Source organism: Saimiri boliviensis, chromosome 8 (assembly GCF_048565385.1).
Source record: "Saimiri boliviensis isolate mSaiBol1 chromosome 8, mSaiBol1.pri, whole genome shotgun sequence".
NCBI classification, from domain to species: domain Eukaryota; kingdom Metazoa; phylum Chordata; class Mammalia; order Primates; family Cebidae; genus Saimiri; species Saimiri boliviensis.
The window spans coordinates 28,676,091-28,695,938 of NC_133456.1; the positions used below are offsets into that span (position 1 = coordinate 28,676,091).

The 19,848-nt window shown below is 37.2% G+C and overlaps 1 protein-coding gene across 3 annotated transcripts in view; it reads right to left on the bottom strand.

Annotated features, from left to right (window-relative positions):
- Window positions 1-2,535: 2,535 nt before the first annotated feature.
- SEC22A (SEC22 homolog A, vesicle trafficking protein) overlaps window positions 2,536-19,848 on the bottom strand; it is a 65,454-nt gene continuing 48,141 nt past the window's right edge. For 2 of the 3 annotated variants that reach the window (XM_010352427.3, XM_003941663.4), the window contains 2 exons: window positions 11,402-11,467; window positions 2,536-3,212 (listed from right to left, as the gene is read on the bottom strand). In XM_010352427.3, the coding sequence (XP_010350729.1) occupies window positions 3,012-3,212; window positions 11,402-11,467 (267 nt within the window). In that variant the 3' untranslated portion in view covers window positions 2,536-3,011. The remainder of the gene's footprint in view (window positions 3,213-11,401; window positions 11,468-19,848) is intronic. The other variant, XM_074404236.1, reaches the window with a different exon arrangement.

Below are 19,848 nucleotides of genomic sequence, written 5' to 3' on the forward strand. Positions count from 1 at the left end.
AAGGTATCTTTGCTCTCATGGTACACCTTAATCAAAAAGCAGTATTTAGGAATTATCTAAAATAAAATACACCTATTAGGATAAAATACCCCAGCAGCAGGCCTGGACTCACCAATTTCAGAACACCTCAATTCCGTGGCTTTACCGAGAACAGTCATATTCCCTGAATATAACACTGGTCACCTTCATAGTTCCATGCTAGAGCAAAGAACCCTGTACTAGGAGATTAGGGTTGTGTGTGCTCAGCTATGTGAGCTGGGCAAGTCATTACCATCTGATCGCTTCTGTGTCCTCCCTCTTAGCATGAGGGCAGATACTACTGCTCCTATGCTCCAAAACTCACTATAAGGAGGTAAATTCAGACTTATTCTTAGAAGTAAAAGTGCAATATAAACAGATCATACACCTTGGAGGCCTAAAGTGATTCTTTCTAAAGAGTCTAAGGACTTCTTTACACCAATTTCTCTCCAAATTCAGTGTTGTTTTTTTTTGTGTGGGGCGGGGGCAGGCAACATGATACAGGCAGGGCAATGATATAAACACTCAGAGATACAGGCACCAAATAATGAAAGAAAACATTTCTATACAGAAAATATTTATACTGTTTTCATTTTTTTTACATTAAGATGTAAACATTCTCTTATCCAAAATAGCCAGTAAAAAAATAGAAACAAAAAACAAAGCAAGCCTTTAAAAATAACTGGTGAGGAGTTTTCAAGTGTTCTTGCTGAATGTATCTGAATACTAAACATTACAACTCATCAATTCAATGACAAGGAGGTACTCCTGAACCAAACTGGTAGGAGCTGTACCAACAGAGAGCAAAATCTCAATTAACCAGGATGCTCCAACTTTCCAGTTGACTATTTACAAAAAAACCCTGTTTTATCCATCAGTTCAGAAAAACATTTCATATATATTTTTCTTTTTGAGACAGTCTCGCTCTGTCGGCCAGGCTGGAATGCAGTGGTGTGATCTGAGCTCACTGCTACCTCCACCTCCAAGGTTCAAACGATTTTCCTGCCCGAGCCTCTTGAGTAGCGGGGAGTAAAGGCACATGCCACCACGCCCAGCTAATGTTTGTATTTTTAGTAGAGATGAGGTTTTACCATGTTGGCCAGGCTGGTTCTCAAACTCCTGATCTCAAATGATCCACCTGCCTCCACCTCCCAAAGGGCTGGGATTACAGGCGTGAGCCACCGTGCCTTGCCTGCAAAACTTTCTAAATGGAACCACTACGCTTTCCAGGCTACAAAATGCCCAACAAAATTCAATGGTTTTTTGATGATTTAGGATCTTGTGATGCCTGATCTCAGAATATGCATAATTTTGGAGCAGGCTTGTTAGAGCAGAAAACTGGAGCAAACTACAGTTTCTAGTTTTACATGAATCCCTGATATCATAAGCTTATTGTCTTCCTTTTACCTCATTCTTCTAAAAGGAGAGTGCCAACTAAGGTTCTAGTTAAGCAAGGTTTTACAGTTCTAGACAGATTCCATAAATACTGCTTCACACAAACAAGACAGTTCACCGACTTTATCCTCTCGACTATTTCTTCTACTTAATAAATGAGCCCAGTAACAACAATTACAATGCAGTGGGGTCGACTGTTTTTCTGTATGATATCAAATTTCAGTATCCTATGAATTCCTTGTTTGAAATATTTTAAACAAAGGAAAATCATTCTTGAAGATGGCTTCTAAAACCATGAGAGTCAAAGATTTTGCTAATGGAATCAAACTGTGCTTCCTATATCATTAATTCATAACTGCTTAAACAATCTTTAAAACATTATCAAAAAGCAAGTAAGTTCTCTCAGATACTAGGGGCTTAATTCCTCAAAGCCATAAAATAATGAGTTGCTAGGAAAGCCATCTTCTGCTTCTTAGTACAGTCAAGTATTTCCATAGTGCAGGACCCATACCACTGGTGGCACACAAGATGTCTTTAAGTGGTGCACAACATAAAATAATGCTGAATCACAGCGAGAATGTCATTCCCTTTACAGTTCCCGTTTATCCTCTGATTATTCCAGAGGCAGCACCTCACGCCAGTGCTGGTAACACCCTCACTGCCACAAAGAGCGAGCCTCCGATTCAGAGCCTTTCTAGGCATCAGTTTCTAGCTATAACTGTACAACATTTTCTGTGTTGATCTTACTTATTTTGTGGTTACCTTACTGATACTTGTTTTCCACTTGGAGTAGGATTCATTTTTTAAAAAACTTTAAAATGTAAAAGATAAATATTAAGAAAATAGTAATACAAGCAGTACTCAAGAAACTGAAGTTTGGGAAACAATGGCTATAGTCTGAGTCATAGTTTTGAGACGTAATTTCAAAACAAACAACAAATGTGGATTAAAAAGGAAACATACGTTACTGTATTTTCAATACTTGCGATGTTCCAGAGATGAGCTCATCACAGCCTTCTTCTGTATCAGGTGATTTCCAGAGTTAAGATTCAAGCAAAGATATAAAAGTAAAAACCAATTTCACACCATCTTGGACTTTATAAACTCTTAGTACTATAAATGTGCAAATAATCTGATATTTATCACAGTCATTTATTTAAAACGAACTTTCCAATTTCTGCAGCTTTTTATTTGGTCTATACTAGTGCCTCACAAAGGCAAACGCAGGTTGTAGAGTTCCTCCTGCCTGGTCCTCAGAGTAAGTACAACATCTATTTTTTGAACTCTTCAGGAAGGATTCAGAACTGCCGGCCAAGTCTTCCAATGGCATATAACTGTCCTTCCACTGTCACGGCCTTGAAGAGAGAAATCTCCCCCTTCTCTGATAATCTCATGGCCAACATTCTTCTGACAGGACTTTTCCTAGCAGGTCTTCCATGCTCACAGGCATGCCATGCTGATTTTAAAAAAGGAAAGTTGGAGAGAAAGAAAGCAGAGCTTCTCCTCTGTGGGGAAGAGCTTCCTTCATCACAGTGGCAGTTATGGTATGTTCCCTCCTTTCCTCCCTGAAGCCAAGGTAACAGATCTGAAGGACGGTGTCAGACATCATAGTCGGGAGCCTTGCCCTGGGCTTGCCTTAGCCAGATTTGTAGTGTAACAAATGCTCCCACAGTCACATGAAAGAAAAGCTGCCAGAGGTTGCGCAGTTCATAGAGATACATGTTGCATAGACAGATTAAGCCAAAAGTCAAAAAAGATTTGACATTCCGCCAGCCGGTGTAGTAGACAAGCAAATAACACTGTTCAAAATATAAAAATGAAAGACGATTAAGGGTACAGGAAAAGAAACAGATGTTTCTAATATAAAATTGTAACAGGCCAGAGAGTAAACTATAAGAATGGGTAAGGTTATTTTTTATCTAGGGATAAAATAATGTAGCATATATCTAAGACATTCAGCTATGAAAGTTCCCCAGTATGAAAGGGAAAGACTTTTCCTCTTATGTTTTTCATTTTTCAAAAGAAAAGCATTTTGTATCATATTTTAAATGGAAGTACAATGAAATGACTCCCTTGCAAACAGGCTGGGGAAATTCCCCATGATGACATGCAACTAAGAAGCATTCCCAGGGTCTGCGGGGTTCCATTCTCACCCAGAAAACTACAAAAAGCACATACAAGCTATTCTACAAAATGGACTCTTATAGAACCTGAGTCTGAGTATTAATGAAATCCACCAAATTTTACTAGTCCCCCATTGAGTGACTACAAGGCACTATGCTAGGTACAGCATCTGACTCAACATTTGAGGAAGAATTCAACAAATATTTATTGAGAGCCTGCTACAGTCAGGCATTGTTCTTCAGTTGTGGGTAAAACAAAGCCCTGGTTCACACAGAGATTAAATTTTAATGGGGAAGAATTATAAATGTATTTTAAATATATATCAAATAGTTATATCTTGAAAGAGAGAAAGCAGGAAAAGGGATAGGGAATGATAGTGGGTGCTATTTTAGATAAAATAGTAAAGGAAGTCCTCCCCTGCACCACCCCTGCCCATCCTGGCATTCACCCTTTACTGCTTTATCTTTCTCCATAACATACTATAAACATACTTGAGAAATGTGCTTATTTTGTCATTCGTAGGCTTTCAATAGAATCTAAGATTCATGAGGTGTGAGATTTTTTTTTTACTGTTATTTACTCATTTATCTCTAGTGCCCAGAGCAGTGCCTGGGACATAATAAGTGCTTGATGTGTTGAGTGAACTGTGATGTCTAAAATTCATAACCTGGTAAATATAGGTACCACTAAGTCTAAACAGAGAAGCACAGGTCTCTCTGTGAACTGTATCCATGCTTCAGAATGGGAAGGACATTCCAGTGTCTGTTATAATAAAGAATGTGGAACTGTTCTGTTAAACACGTTTAGTTCTTATACAAATTTGGACTTTGTTTACTTAAAAAGAAGGTTGCTATCCAAACAAAATGAATTGGAAGTATTTATTTTATCAGTAATTTTCATCATGAAAGGTTGAAAAAATAGAAAAAATACAGCCTTTTTTTGGGAATAATTTTAGACTTAAAGATGCTAAAAAAACTTCCTATATACTCTTCACCCTGTCCCCTTGTTATCCTCTTATGTAATCATGATATACTCATCAAACCAAGAAATTAACATTGATTCAATACTCTTAGCTAATCTACAGACTTTATTCAGATTTTGCCAACTGTCCCACTAGGGTCCTTTTTCTGGTCCAGAATCTAACCTGGGATTCTGTATTGCATTAGTTGTCATGCCTATTCCAACCTGTAACTGCCCTTTTTTTTTTTTTTTAATTTTTCATGCCCTTGACAGTCTCAAAGAGTATTAATCCGTTATGTTGTAGGAATGTTCCTCAACTTGGGTGTGTCTGTTTTATCAAGTTTGAAATGAAGTTACGCAATTTTGGCAACAATGCCACAGAGGTGATACGCAATACATGTTATTACTGATAATGTTAAATTAGATCATTTAATAAGGTGGTATCTATTCCCTTTACAATTATTAAATGTCTTGGGGACAGGGAATTGAGATTATGTGAATATCTTATCTCATCATACTTTTGCCCACTAATTTTTGTATTCATTTGTAATTCTTGCCTGCAACAATTATTATTGTGTTGTTTGCTTAATGGCGATTTTGTATTTCCATTTTTCTAACTGTATTTATTTCTCAGAATCCTATCGTAAAAATAAGCTAGCTTTTCTGGTAATTAAAAAATATGCATATTTAATTCATGGTTTTCCAGGGCTTTTAAAATAATGGTTTCTACCCCACATATTACTTATTAATTACAAAGAAGAAAAAGATATCTTTGCAATGGAGATCTGGTAGACACCATCTTAACCAAATGATCAAACTTATGACTGATGCAATGACAGTCAACATATTATACTATATAGCACTGTTGCCAGAATATTTAACCTCAATCCTTTTAAATTAGAATATTTAACCATAACCTGACATGGTATGCATGTCAGGAGTAACGGACTAATCTAGATTGTGGGTCATTTTATATGGTACTTGCCTAAACTCTTTAAAAAGTCAATGTTATGAAAGACAAAACCAATATAAAACAGAACAACAACAAAAAGGCTGGGAGACTGTATCATAGATCAAAAGATACATGACATCCAAATGAAACGCATAATCCTGGATCAGGGGAAATATAGCCACAAAAAACATTTTGGAGACAACTGAAATAATCTGAGCAGGTATCCTGTATCAAGATAATATTGTATCAGTGTTATAGTCTTAGATGTGCTATGAAGTCCTAGCTATGTAGAAAGAAGTCTGTGTTTTTTGTTGTTGTTGTTGTTTTTGAGACAGAGTTTTGCTCTTGTCCAGGCTGGAGTACAAAGGTGCGATCTTGGCTCAATGCAACCTCTGCCTCCTGAGTTACAGCAATTCTCATGCCTCAGCCTCCCGAGTAGCTGAGATTATAGGCACCTGCCACCACACCCAGCTAATTTTCGTATTTTTGGTAGAGACAGGGTTTTACCATGTTGGCCAGGCTGGTCTTGAACTCCTGACCTCAGGTGACCCGCCCGCCTCTTCCTCCCAAAGTGCTGGGATTATAGACATGAGCCACCGTGGCTGGCCCAATGTCTGTTTGTAGAAGATACATCATGAAGTATTTTAAGGTAAAATATCATGATGCCTGTAACTTACTCAACTGCTCAGAGACTTCTGTTTCTGGGAAGATGGGAGTAGACACACTCTTCCCTATTTCTTCCACTAAGTACAACTAAAAACACTGGACAGTATATGTAAAATAAGCATAAGAAGACTCTGAACTGTGGAAAAAAGCAGACAAATAGAGTATCTTGAAATCCAAGGAATGACACAGTGATAGGTTCGCCGAGTTTTCTTTTTTGCTTCATATATGCCAGACTTGGAGCTGGAGAAGCTGGCAACTAGAAATGCCAATGCATGCATATTAAAACAAACAACAACAACAAAACCCTCAATAAGATCTTGCTGGCCCTCTAGTAAAAGACCAGGAAAGAGCATCTTAGCAAGACAGAAAACTTCTAAACAGTAACTATTATACTCCAGCCAAACATCACACACACACAAAACCTGTGACCCACCCACACCCATACCATCAAATATTGAGTAGAGAGCCTAGAACCTTGTAAGCAGATGTTCTAACCCTTCAGCATGGTTTCAGAGAAGGCAGGTAGAAGCCAAGACTTTCATTCCCACTAGATGGCAATGAGCCCCTCCTCTACCCTCTTATTGTGATGTTGGTGGAGAACTCTTGGGGCTCTGGGCATCCACCTTCACTTGAGAGTAACAAGACAATTCACTTTTAATCAGTAACAAGACAGTGGGATTCTCATCAGAAATCACAGAGGCCAGAAAAAAAGAATATTTCTCAAGGGCTGAAAGAAAAAAAATGTTGCCAAATCCAGAATTCTGTATTGAACAAAAATATCCCTTAGGAATAAAAGGAAAATAAAAACATTTCTCAGTTGAAAGATTAAGAGAATTTGTTGCTAGCCAATCTACTATAAAAGAATGGTAAGAGGAAGTTCTCTAAATAGAAAACAATAAAAACAAGAAATCTTGAAACACTGGGAAAGAAAAAAGGACACGGTATGCAGAAATATAGGTAAATACAATAGGCTTTCTTTTTCCTCTTGAGTTTTCTAAATTATGTTTAATAGTTAAAACAAAAATCATTAAAACACTGTGTAATGTGGTTCTAAATATATGTAGAGAAAATATCTTAGCCAATTATAAATGGGGGAGGGCAAAAACAAACACATCTAGGGAGGTGTCTTGAATTACTAAAATGTTGACACCTAAAAAGCTATACAAAGAGATATACTCAAAAATACTACAGATAAACTGAAATGGAATTCTTTTAAAATGTTAAAGTAACCCACAGGAAGATAAAGAAAAAAATACCAGAAAAATGAAAAACAAAACTAAAAATAAGCCCTAACATATCCATAATGTGTTAACTATATATGACTTAAATACAGCAATGAAAAGACAGATTGGCAGGGTAGATTAAAAAACAGGAATCAACTCGACACTGTCAGAAACTCACTTCATATAATATAGGAAAGTTAAAGGTAAAGAATGGAAGAGGGTATATCACATAGACAGTAATTAAAAGAAAGCAAAAGTGGCTACATTGATATCAGATAAATACCAAAATATTTCAAAGCAAAGAAAATAACCAGGGACAGAGGGGAACATTATATAATGATAATGGGTCCACCCACCCAGAAGACACAGCAATCCTAAATGTGTATGAACCAAACAACATAGCTACAAAACTTATGAAGCAAAATAGAACTGAAGTACAAAACGGAAAAATCTATAATCCAGTACTCTTCTCTAGCCAGCTAGCATAACACTAGACAGAAAATCAGCAAGAATATAGAACCTGACAATACCAAGCAACATGATCTAAATATTTCTAGAACACACTCACTCAATAATAGCAGAATGTACATTCTGTTCAAGTGGCTATGAAACATATAATAAAACAGACCACATTTTGGAGCCATAAAAGAAAGCTGAACAAATTTAAAGAAATGAAATCACACAATGTGTGTTTTCTCTGATCACAATGGAATCAAACTAGAAATCAGTAATAGAAAGATAAGAAAATCCTTAAACATTTAGAAGCGAAACAATGTGATTCTAAATAATTCATAGGTCAAACAGGAAGTCTTAAGGAAATTTTAAAAATTGAAATAAAAGAAAATGGAAATACAACATATCAAAATTTATGGAATATAGCTAAAGAAAGGCTAAGATGGAAATCTTTAAGCGTTAGTGCATACATTATAAAAAAGAAAATTCTCAAACCAATCATGTAAGCTCCAAGAACCTAGAAAAAAAACAAAATAAATGCAAAACACGCATAAAGTAAAAGCAGAAATAAAATTGAAACTGGAAAAAAAACACAATAAAACAAAAATCTGGTTCTTGAAAAGATCAATACAATGAACAAGTAAGACTGACAAAGAAAAAAAGAGAAGACGCAAACTACCATTATCAGGAATGAAACAGGGTATCACTACAGATCTGGAGACCTAAAAAGGCCAGTAAGAGAACACTACAACCAACTCTAAACACATAAATTTGATAACTTAGATGACAGGGACTATTTCCTTAAAAAATACAAACTACCATAAATTCACTCAACATGAAACATAATTTGAATAGCTATACAATAAGAAAATGTAGTTTATGATTTATTATACTGCTACAGTATCAAGACTATGTGGTACACGAGGAAGGAAAAAAACAAAAACAAAAACACAGAACCCAGAAATAATCTCACACAAGTATGTCCAGCTAATTTTTTTTTTTTTTTTTTTTGCAAAGGAGCAAAAGCAATTTAGTGGAGGAAAAGATTGCCTTTGCCATAGATGGTTCTGGAGCAATTAGTCAGCAATGGTGCTGTAGCGATATATGCAAAAAAGAACCCTGATTTAAACTATCTAAGTCTCGTATCTCATACAAAAAGTAGCTCAAAATGGATAAATGTAAAATATAAAACCATAATAAAAGGTCTAGAAAAAGGCCGGGTGCAGTGGCTCACGCCTATAATCCCAGCACTTTGGGAGGTTGAGGCAGGTAAATCAAGAGATCGAGACCATCCTGGTCAAAACGGTGAAATCCTGTCTCTACTAAAAATACCAAAAAAATGAGCTGGGCATGGTGGCGTGCGCCTGTAGTCCCACCTGCTCAGAAGGCTGAGGCAAGAGAACTGCTTGAACCCAGGAGGTGAGCCAAGATTGTGCCATTGCACTCAAGCCTGGGTACCAAGAGTGAAACTCCGTCTCAAAAAATAAATAAATAAATAAATAATAAACATTTAAAAAGGTCTAGAAAAAACATAGTAGAGAAACTTAGGCTAAGCCAAGAGCTCTTAGACTTGACCAACACAAGCATGACCCATAAAAGGAAAAATTGATCAATTCAACTTTTTCAAAATTAAAAACTTTTGTTCTGCGAAAAACCATGTTAAGAGGATGCAAAGACAAGATATAGACTGATCTGAAACTTACACACACACACACACACACAGAGAGAGAGAGAGAGAGAGAGAGAGAGAGAGAGAGACTGGGAAAGGATACTTGCACACTTCCCTTCTGACAATGGACTAGTATCTAGAATAGTTGTCCCTCAGTATCCATAGGGGATTGGTTTCAGGACCTCCCCGAGATATCAAAATTTGTGGATGCTCAAGTCTCTGATATAAAATGGCACAGTACTTGCATTTAAATTATGCACATTCTCCTGTATACTTTAAATAATCGCTAGATTACTTACAATACCTAATCCACTGTAAATGCTGTTATACTATATTCTTTAGGGAATGACAAGAAATAAAAGCCTGTACATGTTCAGTACAGATGCAATTTTTTTCTAAATATTTTCAGTCCATGGTTGTTTTAATCCATGGATGCAGAACCCACAGATATAAAGGGTCAGTTGTACTTAAAAAAAAAAAAAAAAAAACACTCATTAAGAGAAACAGTGAAAAAACAAATAATTCAATTAGAAAAGAAGCAAAAGATGAAGACATTTCACTGAAGATAATATATAAATGACAAATACATGAAACAATGTTTAACATCATGTTAAACAATGCAAGTTAAAGCCACAATGAGCTATCAGCACACACTTATCAGAGTGGCTAAAATAAAACAAAACTGACAGTACCAAATGCTGTTGAGGATGTAGAGAAACTAGATCACTCACACATTGCTGGCAGGAATGTAAAATGGTACAGCTACTCTGGAAAACAGTTTTTCAGTTTCTTAATAAAACTACCACATAACCTGGCAATTGTACTCCCAGGCATTTAACCCAAAGAAGTGAAGACTTACATCCACACAAAAACCTGCACATAAATGTTTATAGCAGCTTCATAATAGCCAAAATTTTAAAATAATTCAGATATGCTTCAATAGGTAAATGAAGCTGGATGTTGTGGCTCATACCTGCAACCCTAGAGCTTTGGGGGGGGGTCGAGGTTGGAGGATTGATTGCCTAAGGCTATGATTGCACAACTGCACTCCAGCCTGGATGACAGAGCAAGACCCTGTCTTTAAAAAAAAAAGGAACAAATCATTGAATATTACACTGAATACATATCATGGAATACCACTCAGCAATACAAAGCAACAAATAATTGATTATGCAACAACTTGACTGCATCTCCAGAGAATTATGCTCAGTAAAAAAATGGCTATCACAAAAGGTTACTGTTACAGACTAAATGTTTGTGTCCTTTCTAAATTCAAATGTTGAAGTCCTTAATCCCCAATGTGATGGTATTAGGAGCTGGGGCCTTTGGGAAGTAATTAGGCTTAGATAAAGTCATGAGGGTGGAGCTCCCATAATGGAATCAATGACCATATAAGAGGAGGAAGAGATCTCAGCACTTTCTCTGTGTGAGGATATACTGAGAAGGCAGTCTTCTGCAAGCCCAGAAAAGGGAACTCAAGCAAGAATGTGATCTGCCAGCATCTGGATATTGGACTTCCCAGATTCCAGAACCGTGAGATAGAAATGTCTGTTGTTTAAGACACCCAATCTACGGTATTTTCTTACAGCATCCTGAACTACGCCAATTATATGCTATATAATTCCATTTATTATAGACACGAAGAATGTGTTAGTAATTGCCAGAGATCAAGGAGGGTTGAGATTAAGGAAGGAAGTGGATATGGCTATAAAAAGACAACATGAGGGATCCCTGTGGTGAGAGGAATGTTCTCTATCTTGACTATATAGATATCAATACTCTGGTTGTGATACTGTTTTATATAGTTTTGCAAGATGTAACACTGGGGAAAAGTAGGTAAAGGGTACCTAAGATCATCTATTTAAAATGCACAATCAACTGTTACAATTGATACCTGAAATAATAATGTAAAGTGTTTCTTTAAAATGGAAGAAAACCTACCTGGTAAAGGCAGGCTGCTGTTCCAAGGAAAAATGCAATGATGTAATTAAAATCATCACCATCACTCTGCAAAAGCAAAATAAAAGATTTTTGTTTCTGGCAGAAGCCCATTTCCAAAAACAATCCATCAATATAGGATAAAACAATGTTTACACACAGTCCAAATTGTCACAAAACTGGTAAATAAAAATTCTCAAGTCCTAAAGTGAAAACATAAAATACATTCTAAGACTTAAAGAGTGTGGGATAGAGATACAAGCGTTCCTCTACGTTTTGGCTACCCCCATCAGCTTCATTCCATCCAAGAGAAGATGAAAACCACTGGGGAAAAGGTCTGACATAATGTTAAAAGCCTCTCCTCCTACAACTAAAAAATTATGCCCCAGTGGCTGACAAAGTTACTCCAGCTCACTAGGGTCACTACTTGACTCAAATACGGACAAACTTTACTACTAATAAGTGTATCACTGAATTGTTCAATAAAGTAATTTGATAGAATTTTTTTTAAAACTGTGAAAACTGAAAAGCTACTGTCCACTAGAGTGTGCTAAATCCCAATGAGAAAAACTAAGACTAATCAGTTTCACATGCAACACTAGAAGAACAGCCACCCAGAGGAAACAGATACTTCATGCATAGAATGTCTCTGAAAAGAAAACTAATGGAGACATGTAACAACCCATTCTTTCCTATTCCTTTTTGGTTCTTCTTAAATATCTACATTATCAACTTCTTTCATTGTTTTTATACAGTAAAATATAAAGTCCAGGCAGGAGCATTAAGTTTTTTTTCTGTCAGTCAAGAACATTAATTTGGCCCTTTTCTTATATTAGAGAAAAAAATAATCTCTTTACACGACGAAAACTTCCACAAGACACAGAAGAGTATCTCATGATCATGTCTTCATAAAATAGTATTATAAAGGGAAAATTCATTTTGCACTGGTTATTGGGCAACAGAATTGACTGTAAGGCAGAGGTAAGCTGGCTTATCCTAGTGAGATCTTAAAATAGGAACCATTCATCTGTCTGGGATGCTTAGGCCAGTTGCACCCCAGAGGCAAGGAAGGTCAACACAAAACCTTTCCAGTTTAATAATTGTAAAACCTTAAATAACTTCTGCTTAATTTTTCTTTAGTCCTTTACTTTTTAAATGATTATAAAAGTTTTTTTCTGTTTTTTTCTGATTATAAAAGTTCATGTTCATTGTAGAGAATCTGGAAAATACAGATTATACAAAGAAGAAATTAATATAACCTATAAATGCCACAACTCTGGGAAAAATTACTGCTAACCTTTTCATGTATTTCCTTCCAGTCTTTTCTGTGTATGTATACACATTTTTAAAAAATTAATACTTTTATATATTACCTTTTAGTACTTCACATTACATCATAAACATTTTCCCAAGACAGCAAGTATTGCTCAATCACATACTTTGTAATGACTATATAACCTTTAATTGTGGGGATATACCATAATTTATTGTCCTACAATTGGATACTGTATTTTTTCTTTAAATTTACACTTTCACATATAACTCCCTTAATCATCTTTTTGACTGACTGACTGACTGACTGAGACTAAGTCTTGCTCTATCACCCAGGCTGGAGTACAGTGGTGCAATCTTGGGTCACTGCAATCTCTGTTTCCCAGATTCAAGTGATTCTCCTGCCTCAGCCTCCCAAGTAGCTGGAATTACAGGCACCCATCACCATGCCCAGCCAATTTTTGTATTTTTTAGTAGAGAGGTGGTTTTACCACGTTAACAGGCTAGTCTCGAACTCCTGACCTCAAGTGATCTGGCTGCCTCAGCCTCCCAAAGTTCTGGGATTACAGACATGAGCTGCCATGCCCGGCCTTAATTGCCTTTAAAATACTTAAAAGCATATTTCTAGAGTCAGTCAAACTTGGGTTCAAATTTTACTTATAATCTGGGACACTTCCTTAACTTTAATTTCCTCTTTTGAAAAATAAAAGTTGTAGAGATTAAGTGAAATACCATTTGCAAATACAAAGAAAAGTAACTGGTACATAGTAAGTACTCAGAAACATTCATTAACCTTTCTCTCCCTGCAGTTACTGTCTGCATCATTTGAAAAATCTTTGATTATACTTGATAAAGAGAAGACTATTCGCATATTCTTCCATTTCATAAATATTTATTAAGCATTTACAAGCCAGGTACTTCGTTACTATCCCTAGTAAAGAAAAGAGTTAAAGAACACATGGACACAGGGAGGGGAGCATCACACACTGGGGTCTGTTGTGGGGAAATAGGGGAGGGACAGCAGAGGGTGGGGAGCTGGGGAGAGATAGCATGGGGAGAAATGCCAGATATAGGTGAAGGGGAGGAAGGCAGCAAATCATGCTGCCATGTGTGTACCCATGCAACAATATTGCATGTTCTTCACATGTAACCCAAAACCTAAAATTCAATAATTTAAAAAAAAAAAGTTAAGTCCACACCAACTTAAGGAGCTCACTCTAATTAAGAAGGCAGATACATAAATCAATAATTACCACCGAAAGTGGTAACTGATGGCACAGGTGTGTGTAGAGGATACGAAGGAAGTCCACTGGAGACACATTTAATTCTGCCTAGAGAAAAAAAAAGGCCAGGGAAGGCTTCCTAGAGGGAGTAAAGCTTAATCTGGGTCTTAAAGGCTGAACCAGATAGACAAGGTAGGAAGATAATCCAAGGCAAAGGAAGTAGCATGTACAGTGTCAAAGAGGAAGGTTAAGATGACTCAGAGGTTTTTTGTTGAAGCAACATTTGAAGGACACCTTGCACTAAGTTGGGCATATAGGAAGAAAAGTAATTCAAGAGCAGAAAATACTGAGCTCACTGTGGACATGCTATTCTGGAGTTGCCAGTGGGACGTCCAATAATTATATTTAGCAGATATTTAAGTCTGCTTCAGGAAAGAGTTTGATCCAGCGATCTAATTCAGCAGTCATCTATTTTAATAGTAGTTAAATGAAAGGCCTATGACATTTAGGCCTTCTTGATTGGCTCCTAGATTGGAGAGAGAAATAAAACACTATAAAGAACATTCTGGGGGCAACTGTGGAAATTTGAATACAGATTTTATATTAAGTAACACTGTACCAATGTTAAATTTATTTGGTGTGATTAAGGTATTAAGATTACATAAAAGAGTATCTTAGCCCCTAAGACATACATATTGAGTAATTTTGGAATAAACTGTGATGATACTTACAATGTTAACTTGCAAAAAGTCTGGAAACCATCATTCTCAGCAAAGTGACACAAGAACAGAAAATCAAACACTGCATGTTCTCACTCATAGGCAGGTGTTGAACAATGAGAACACATGGACACAGGGAGGGGAGCATCACACACTGGGGTCTGTTGCGGGGGCCAAGGGAGGGACAGCGGAGGGTGGGTGGGGAGGTTGGGGACGGATAACATGGGTAGAAATGCCAGATGTAGGTGATGGGGGATAGAGGCAGCAAACCACATTGCCATGTGTGTACCTATGCAACAATCCTGCATGATCTGCACATGTACGCCAGAACCTAAACTACAATTTAAAAATAATAAGTAAAGAAAGAAGGAAGGAAAAGGGTAGGTAGGTATATGAGGTGATGTTAACTGTTAATAAAAGTTCTTAAGGGCCAGGCGCGGTGGCTCAAGCCTGTAATCCCAGCACTTTGGGAGGCCGAGGCGGGTGGATCACGAGGTCAAGAGATCGAGACCATCCTGGTCAACATGGTGAAACCCCATGTCTACTAAAAATACAAAAAAAATTAGCTGGGCATGGTGGCACGTGCCTGTAATCCCAGCTCCTCAGGAGGCTGAGGCAGGAGAATTGCCTGAGCCCAGGAGTCGGAGGTTGTGGTGAGCCGAGATCGCGCCATTGCACTCCAGCCTGGGTAACAAGAGCGAAACTCCGTCTCAAAAATAAATAAATAAATAAATAAAAGTTCTTTAAACTTTTCTATAAGTTTGAATTCTTTCAAAATAAGATGTCATGTGGTACAGGGAAAGGAAAACACAAATACTTAATAAAAAGTCATATAGCCACTAAAAAGATGGAATATATATCTGTGTACTCATCTGAAATAATCTCCTACATAGTTTTAGACTTAAAAAGATGCAAATTAGTATTGAGTATGCTATGATTCATATAAAATTTTTTTAAAGAATTATATAAATAAATATATAAATACCTACATACTAGCATATGCACATAATCTCCCTAGAAGGGCGACTCTGAGGAAGAAAAATGGGGGGAGAAATTACTTTGTGAAAATATCAACTCTTGTAGGCTTTGTAATTTTTCACATACATATTTTACTGTGTGTGTGTGTGTGTGTGTGTGTGTGTGTGTTTATATACATATGTATGTGTATTAACTTTTCAAATGCACCATTATGAAAGTAACCAAGAAGGCAGCATGCAGTTGAAAGAATATAAAGCCAAGGACACAATACTGGAGAATGCCACTCTGTAAAGGACAGGTGGAGGAAGAAAGTGTATCAAATAAACTGAGAAACAGGAAGAGAAAGAGGAAAACAAAACAAAACTGGAGAAAATGGTTTCACAAAAATGAATGGATGAGAGATCTGTCAAGAAGAAAAATGTAAATACATTAAACTTTTAACAGTGATTTGTGTCTGTTTCCTGAAATGAAATTTTTTGAAATTAAACAAGGCAATGTTTAAAAGGAAGAACAGAATGACAGATGAGGCAGAGAAGGTACGTAAGTTAAGACTCTAAAGAGTCTATTTGGCTATTTGGCAACTGAAAGAATACTGGTGAGCTTAATGTGGGTATCTGAGAGAATTACAGGGGCAGAAGAGAGATCACAACAGACTAAGAAAATAGAGAGTAAAGGAGCAAGACAACAAACATAGTTTACTCTCTCAAAAAATTAGAAGGGAGAGGCCGGGTGAGGTGGCTCACACCTATAATCCCAGCACTTAGGGAGGCCAAGGTGGGTGGATCACCTGAGGTCAAGAATTTGAGGCCAGCCTGACCAACATGGTGAAACCCCATCTCTATTACAAATACAAAAAAATTAGCCAGGCATGATGGTGGGCGCCTATAATCCCAGCTACTTGGGAGGCTGAGGTGGGAGAATTACTAGAACCCCGGGGGGTAAGGGGCAGAAGTTACAGTGAGCCAAGACTGCACCACTGCACCCCAGCCTGGGTGACAGTGAGACTCCATCTCCACACACATACACAATTTTGAAGGGAGCATATATAAAGAGGCTTTTTGGTTTTGCTATTGTTTGTTTTGTAAAGAACAGCAGGGCAGAGGAAAATGAGCAAGTAGGGAAGCAGCAGATGAACGAAATAGCCAGAGGTTGGGAAGGTGGGCAGAGGTTAGGAGCAGGGACAAATGTGGAAGTGAACAGGGGTGGGGAGACAGAGACAGGGAGGAAGGCAGAGGAGGAGGAGGAGAGGGCAGAGGTAAGGAGTTCCAATATAAATTTTTATGAATGTCACTATTCACCTTTAGAGGATATTAGAGTACCAATGTATTGCTCTGAAAACAAATAAAGGGAATTTTACTTTTAAAGATGAGGATGGGGGCAGAGGTAGTGGCTCATGCTGTATTATCTTAGCACTTTGGGAGGCCAAGCTGGGAGAACTGCTTGAAGCCAGGAGTTTAAGATCAACCTGGCCAACAGAGTGAGACCCTGACTCTTTAAAAAAAAAAAGATAAGGGTGAAGGTAAACAAAAGCCTCATATAGTAGCCAGACAATGTATTAGGAGGATACTATTAAAATGTTTATAATAATTAGGGAATATTTACTTTTTAATATGAAGTGAAAAAAAGGACATAATGGATATATGTACCTGTATGAAAATTTGGGGATAACTTTTATTTTATTCTTTATACATATGTTTCCCCCAATTCTTTTTTATGTTATTTTTATTTATCTATAACTTTTTTATTTTCTTTTTTTTTTTTTTTTTTTTTTTTTTGAGACGGAGTCTCACTCTGTTGCCAGGCTGGAGTGCAGCGGCATGATCTCAGCTCACTGCAACATCCACCAACCAGGTTCAAGTGATTCCCCTCCCTCAGCCTCCCAAGTAGCTGAGACTGCAGGTGCATGCCACTAGGCCCAGCTAATTTTTGTATTTTTAGTACAGACGGGGTTTCACCATGTTGACCAAAATGGTCTCAATCTCTTGACCTCATGATCCACTTACCTCAGCCTCCCAAAGTGCTGGAATTACAGGTGTGAACCACTGTGCCTGGCTCCTTCTCCATTGTTTAATGTTATTTAATCTTTATTATCGCCGGGCGCGGTGGCTCAAGCCTGTAATCCCAGCACTTTGGGAGGCCGAGGCGGGTGGATCACGAGGTCGAGAGATCGAGACCATCCTGGTCAACATGGTGAAACCCCATCTCTACTAAAAATACAAAAAATTAGCTGGGCATGGTGGCTGCATGCCTGTAATTCCAGCTACTCAGGAGGCTGAGGCAGGAGAATTGCCTGAACCCAGGAAGCGGAGGTTGCGGTGGGCCGAGATCGCGCCATTGCACTCCAGCCTGGGTAACAAGAGCGAAACTCCGTCTCAAAAAAAAAAAAAAAAAAAAAAGAATCTTTATTATCTTCTATTTCATGGCACTGTCTTGTATGATACCCTAATTCTTTGACAATGAATTAGCATATAATCAGAAAAAAAAGTTCATTTTTTTTTCTTTTTTCTTTTTTTTTGAGCCGGAGTTTTGCTCGTTACCCAGGCTGGAGTGCAATGGCGTGATCTCGGCTCACTGCAACCTCCACCTCCTGGGTTCAAGCAATTCTCCTGCCTCAGCCTCCCGAGTAGCTGGGACTACAGGCGCGTGCCACCATGCCCAGCTAATTTTTGTATCTTTAGTAGAGACAGGGTTTCAAAAAACTTTCATTTCTTTTGAAAAAGTAGGCATCACATCTTAGCATAGATGTCACTAAATAAATGAAAAAGTTCTGTTATGTATTAGCAAGGAAATATTTTCTTTAAAAGGTATTAACAAGGCTATGGGTAAGAAGATAACAAATAAAAGCAAGTTGATGACTTCTGCTTTGTAGAAGTTTTTACAAACAATTTTAGAATCAGAGAAATCTTAAGACTGTCTGTCCTAAGACCTAAGAAATGGTCCCTGGGCTTATGTAGTCTAAAATCTTCATCTTGCAGAATTGCAAGATGAGATACAAGAAGGTAAAGTAACCCATCTAAAGTCACAAAGTTAGTTAATGGCAGATGGGACCCAGGTATCTTAACTTCCAGGCCAGCATTTCTACTGCAATATCAGAAGATTCCATTTTTTTTTCTAATGTGCCATATGCAAATTACTTCCTGGTTGGCATTAACCTAATTAATTGTTTCAAGGCTGAGCCTTAAATACATGTAATATAAGCCAATGTGATAAAAGCTAATGCCTTCATAAGGTATCAATTCACAAAAAAACGTACTACCATCTCTAAACTCAGAACAAAGTTAGGAAGTGAAAATAATCTAATTTATACATTACTGTGGACACCAAAACAAACTTACGAACTTAAAAAAAACTATACCCATCCTAAGACTCCCCAGTCTAAACTTAGATACCAAAGAAAAACTTCAGTGCTACATATTTGAATAAATCCCTTGCTATCACCATATGAGGCAGTTAATAATCTGGAAGGAATAAACTTGTGCTGAATCTTCAAACACCATTAATCATACACAAGAATGTTGATTCATGTGGGTCCTCAAATTTAAATGAGCCTCAAGATACTAGAGATGAATGTAGCAGTCATTTTTAGCATTCAAAAAGAGTATTTAGAATTCATGGCTTTAAAAAAGTAAGTTTTAATATCTATATATTACTCACGCTCAGGAAATACACTACATATTTCAGCCAGATCTAAAATTATAATTCCCAAATAAGTCCTTTGCTCTTAAATCAAGTAACAGAGAAGCAGTAAGCCCACACAATCTGGGGTACTGCCCTTCTCCCTCTTCTGTCAACATTATGATATGAATAATATCACTGTAGGTAACTTCAAAATAGATAAAACTAAGTCCTGTGTCCTGGGATTTGCACTCAAGTCTTCAGAGCAGACCACCTCAGAAAGATCTACCTTTACTAAACAAAAATTATCTAGAGTGACACTTGAGTTTATTCCTAACGTAAAATGTAATATCAACCAGAAAGGCTCAGATTATGTCTTAAGACTAATGGCTTTAGTGAAAATAAAAAAGGATCTTTTACCAATACAAGTTGTGAACAATGATAAAACAGACTTTAATAAGGGAAAGTTAAAAGTGAGAGACCTCAGGTTCTTAATTTTGTATGCATTTTTTCAGGTTAAGTCGGGCTAAAGATGTACTTGAAAAATTACTCTAGTTTGCACTCCTGAACCTATCCGGTTTAAAACTCTTAAGTTTATCATTGTGTCCATTTACATTCTGACATTTCATTTTCTCCTTTTGTT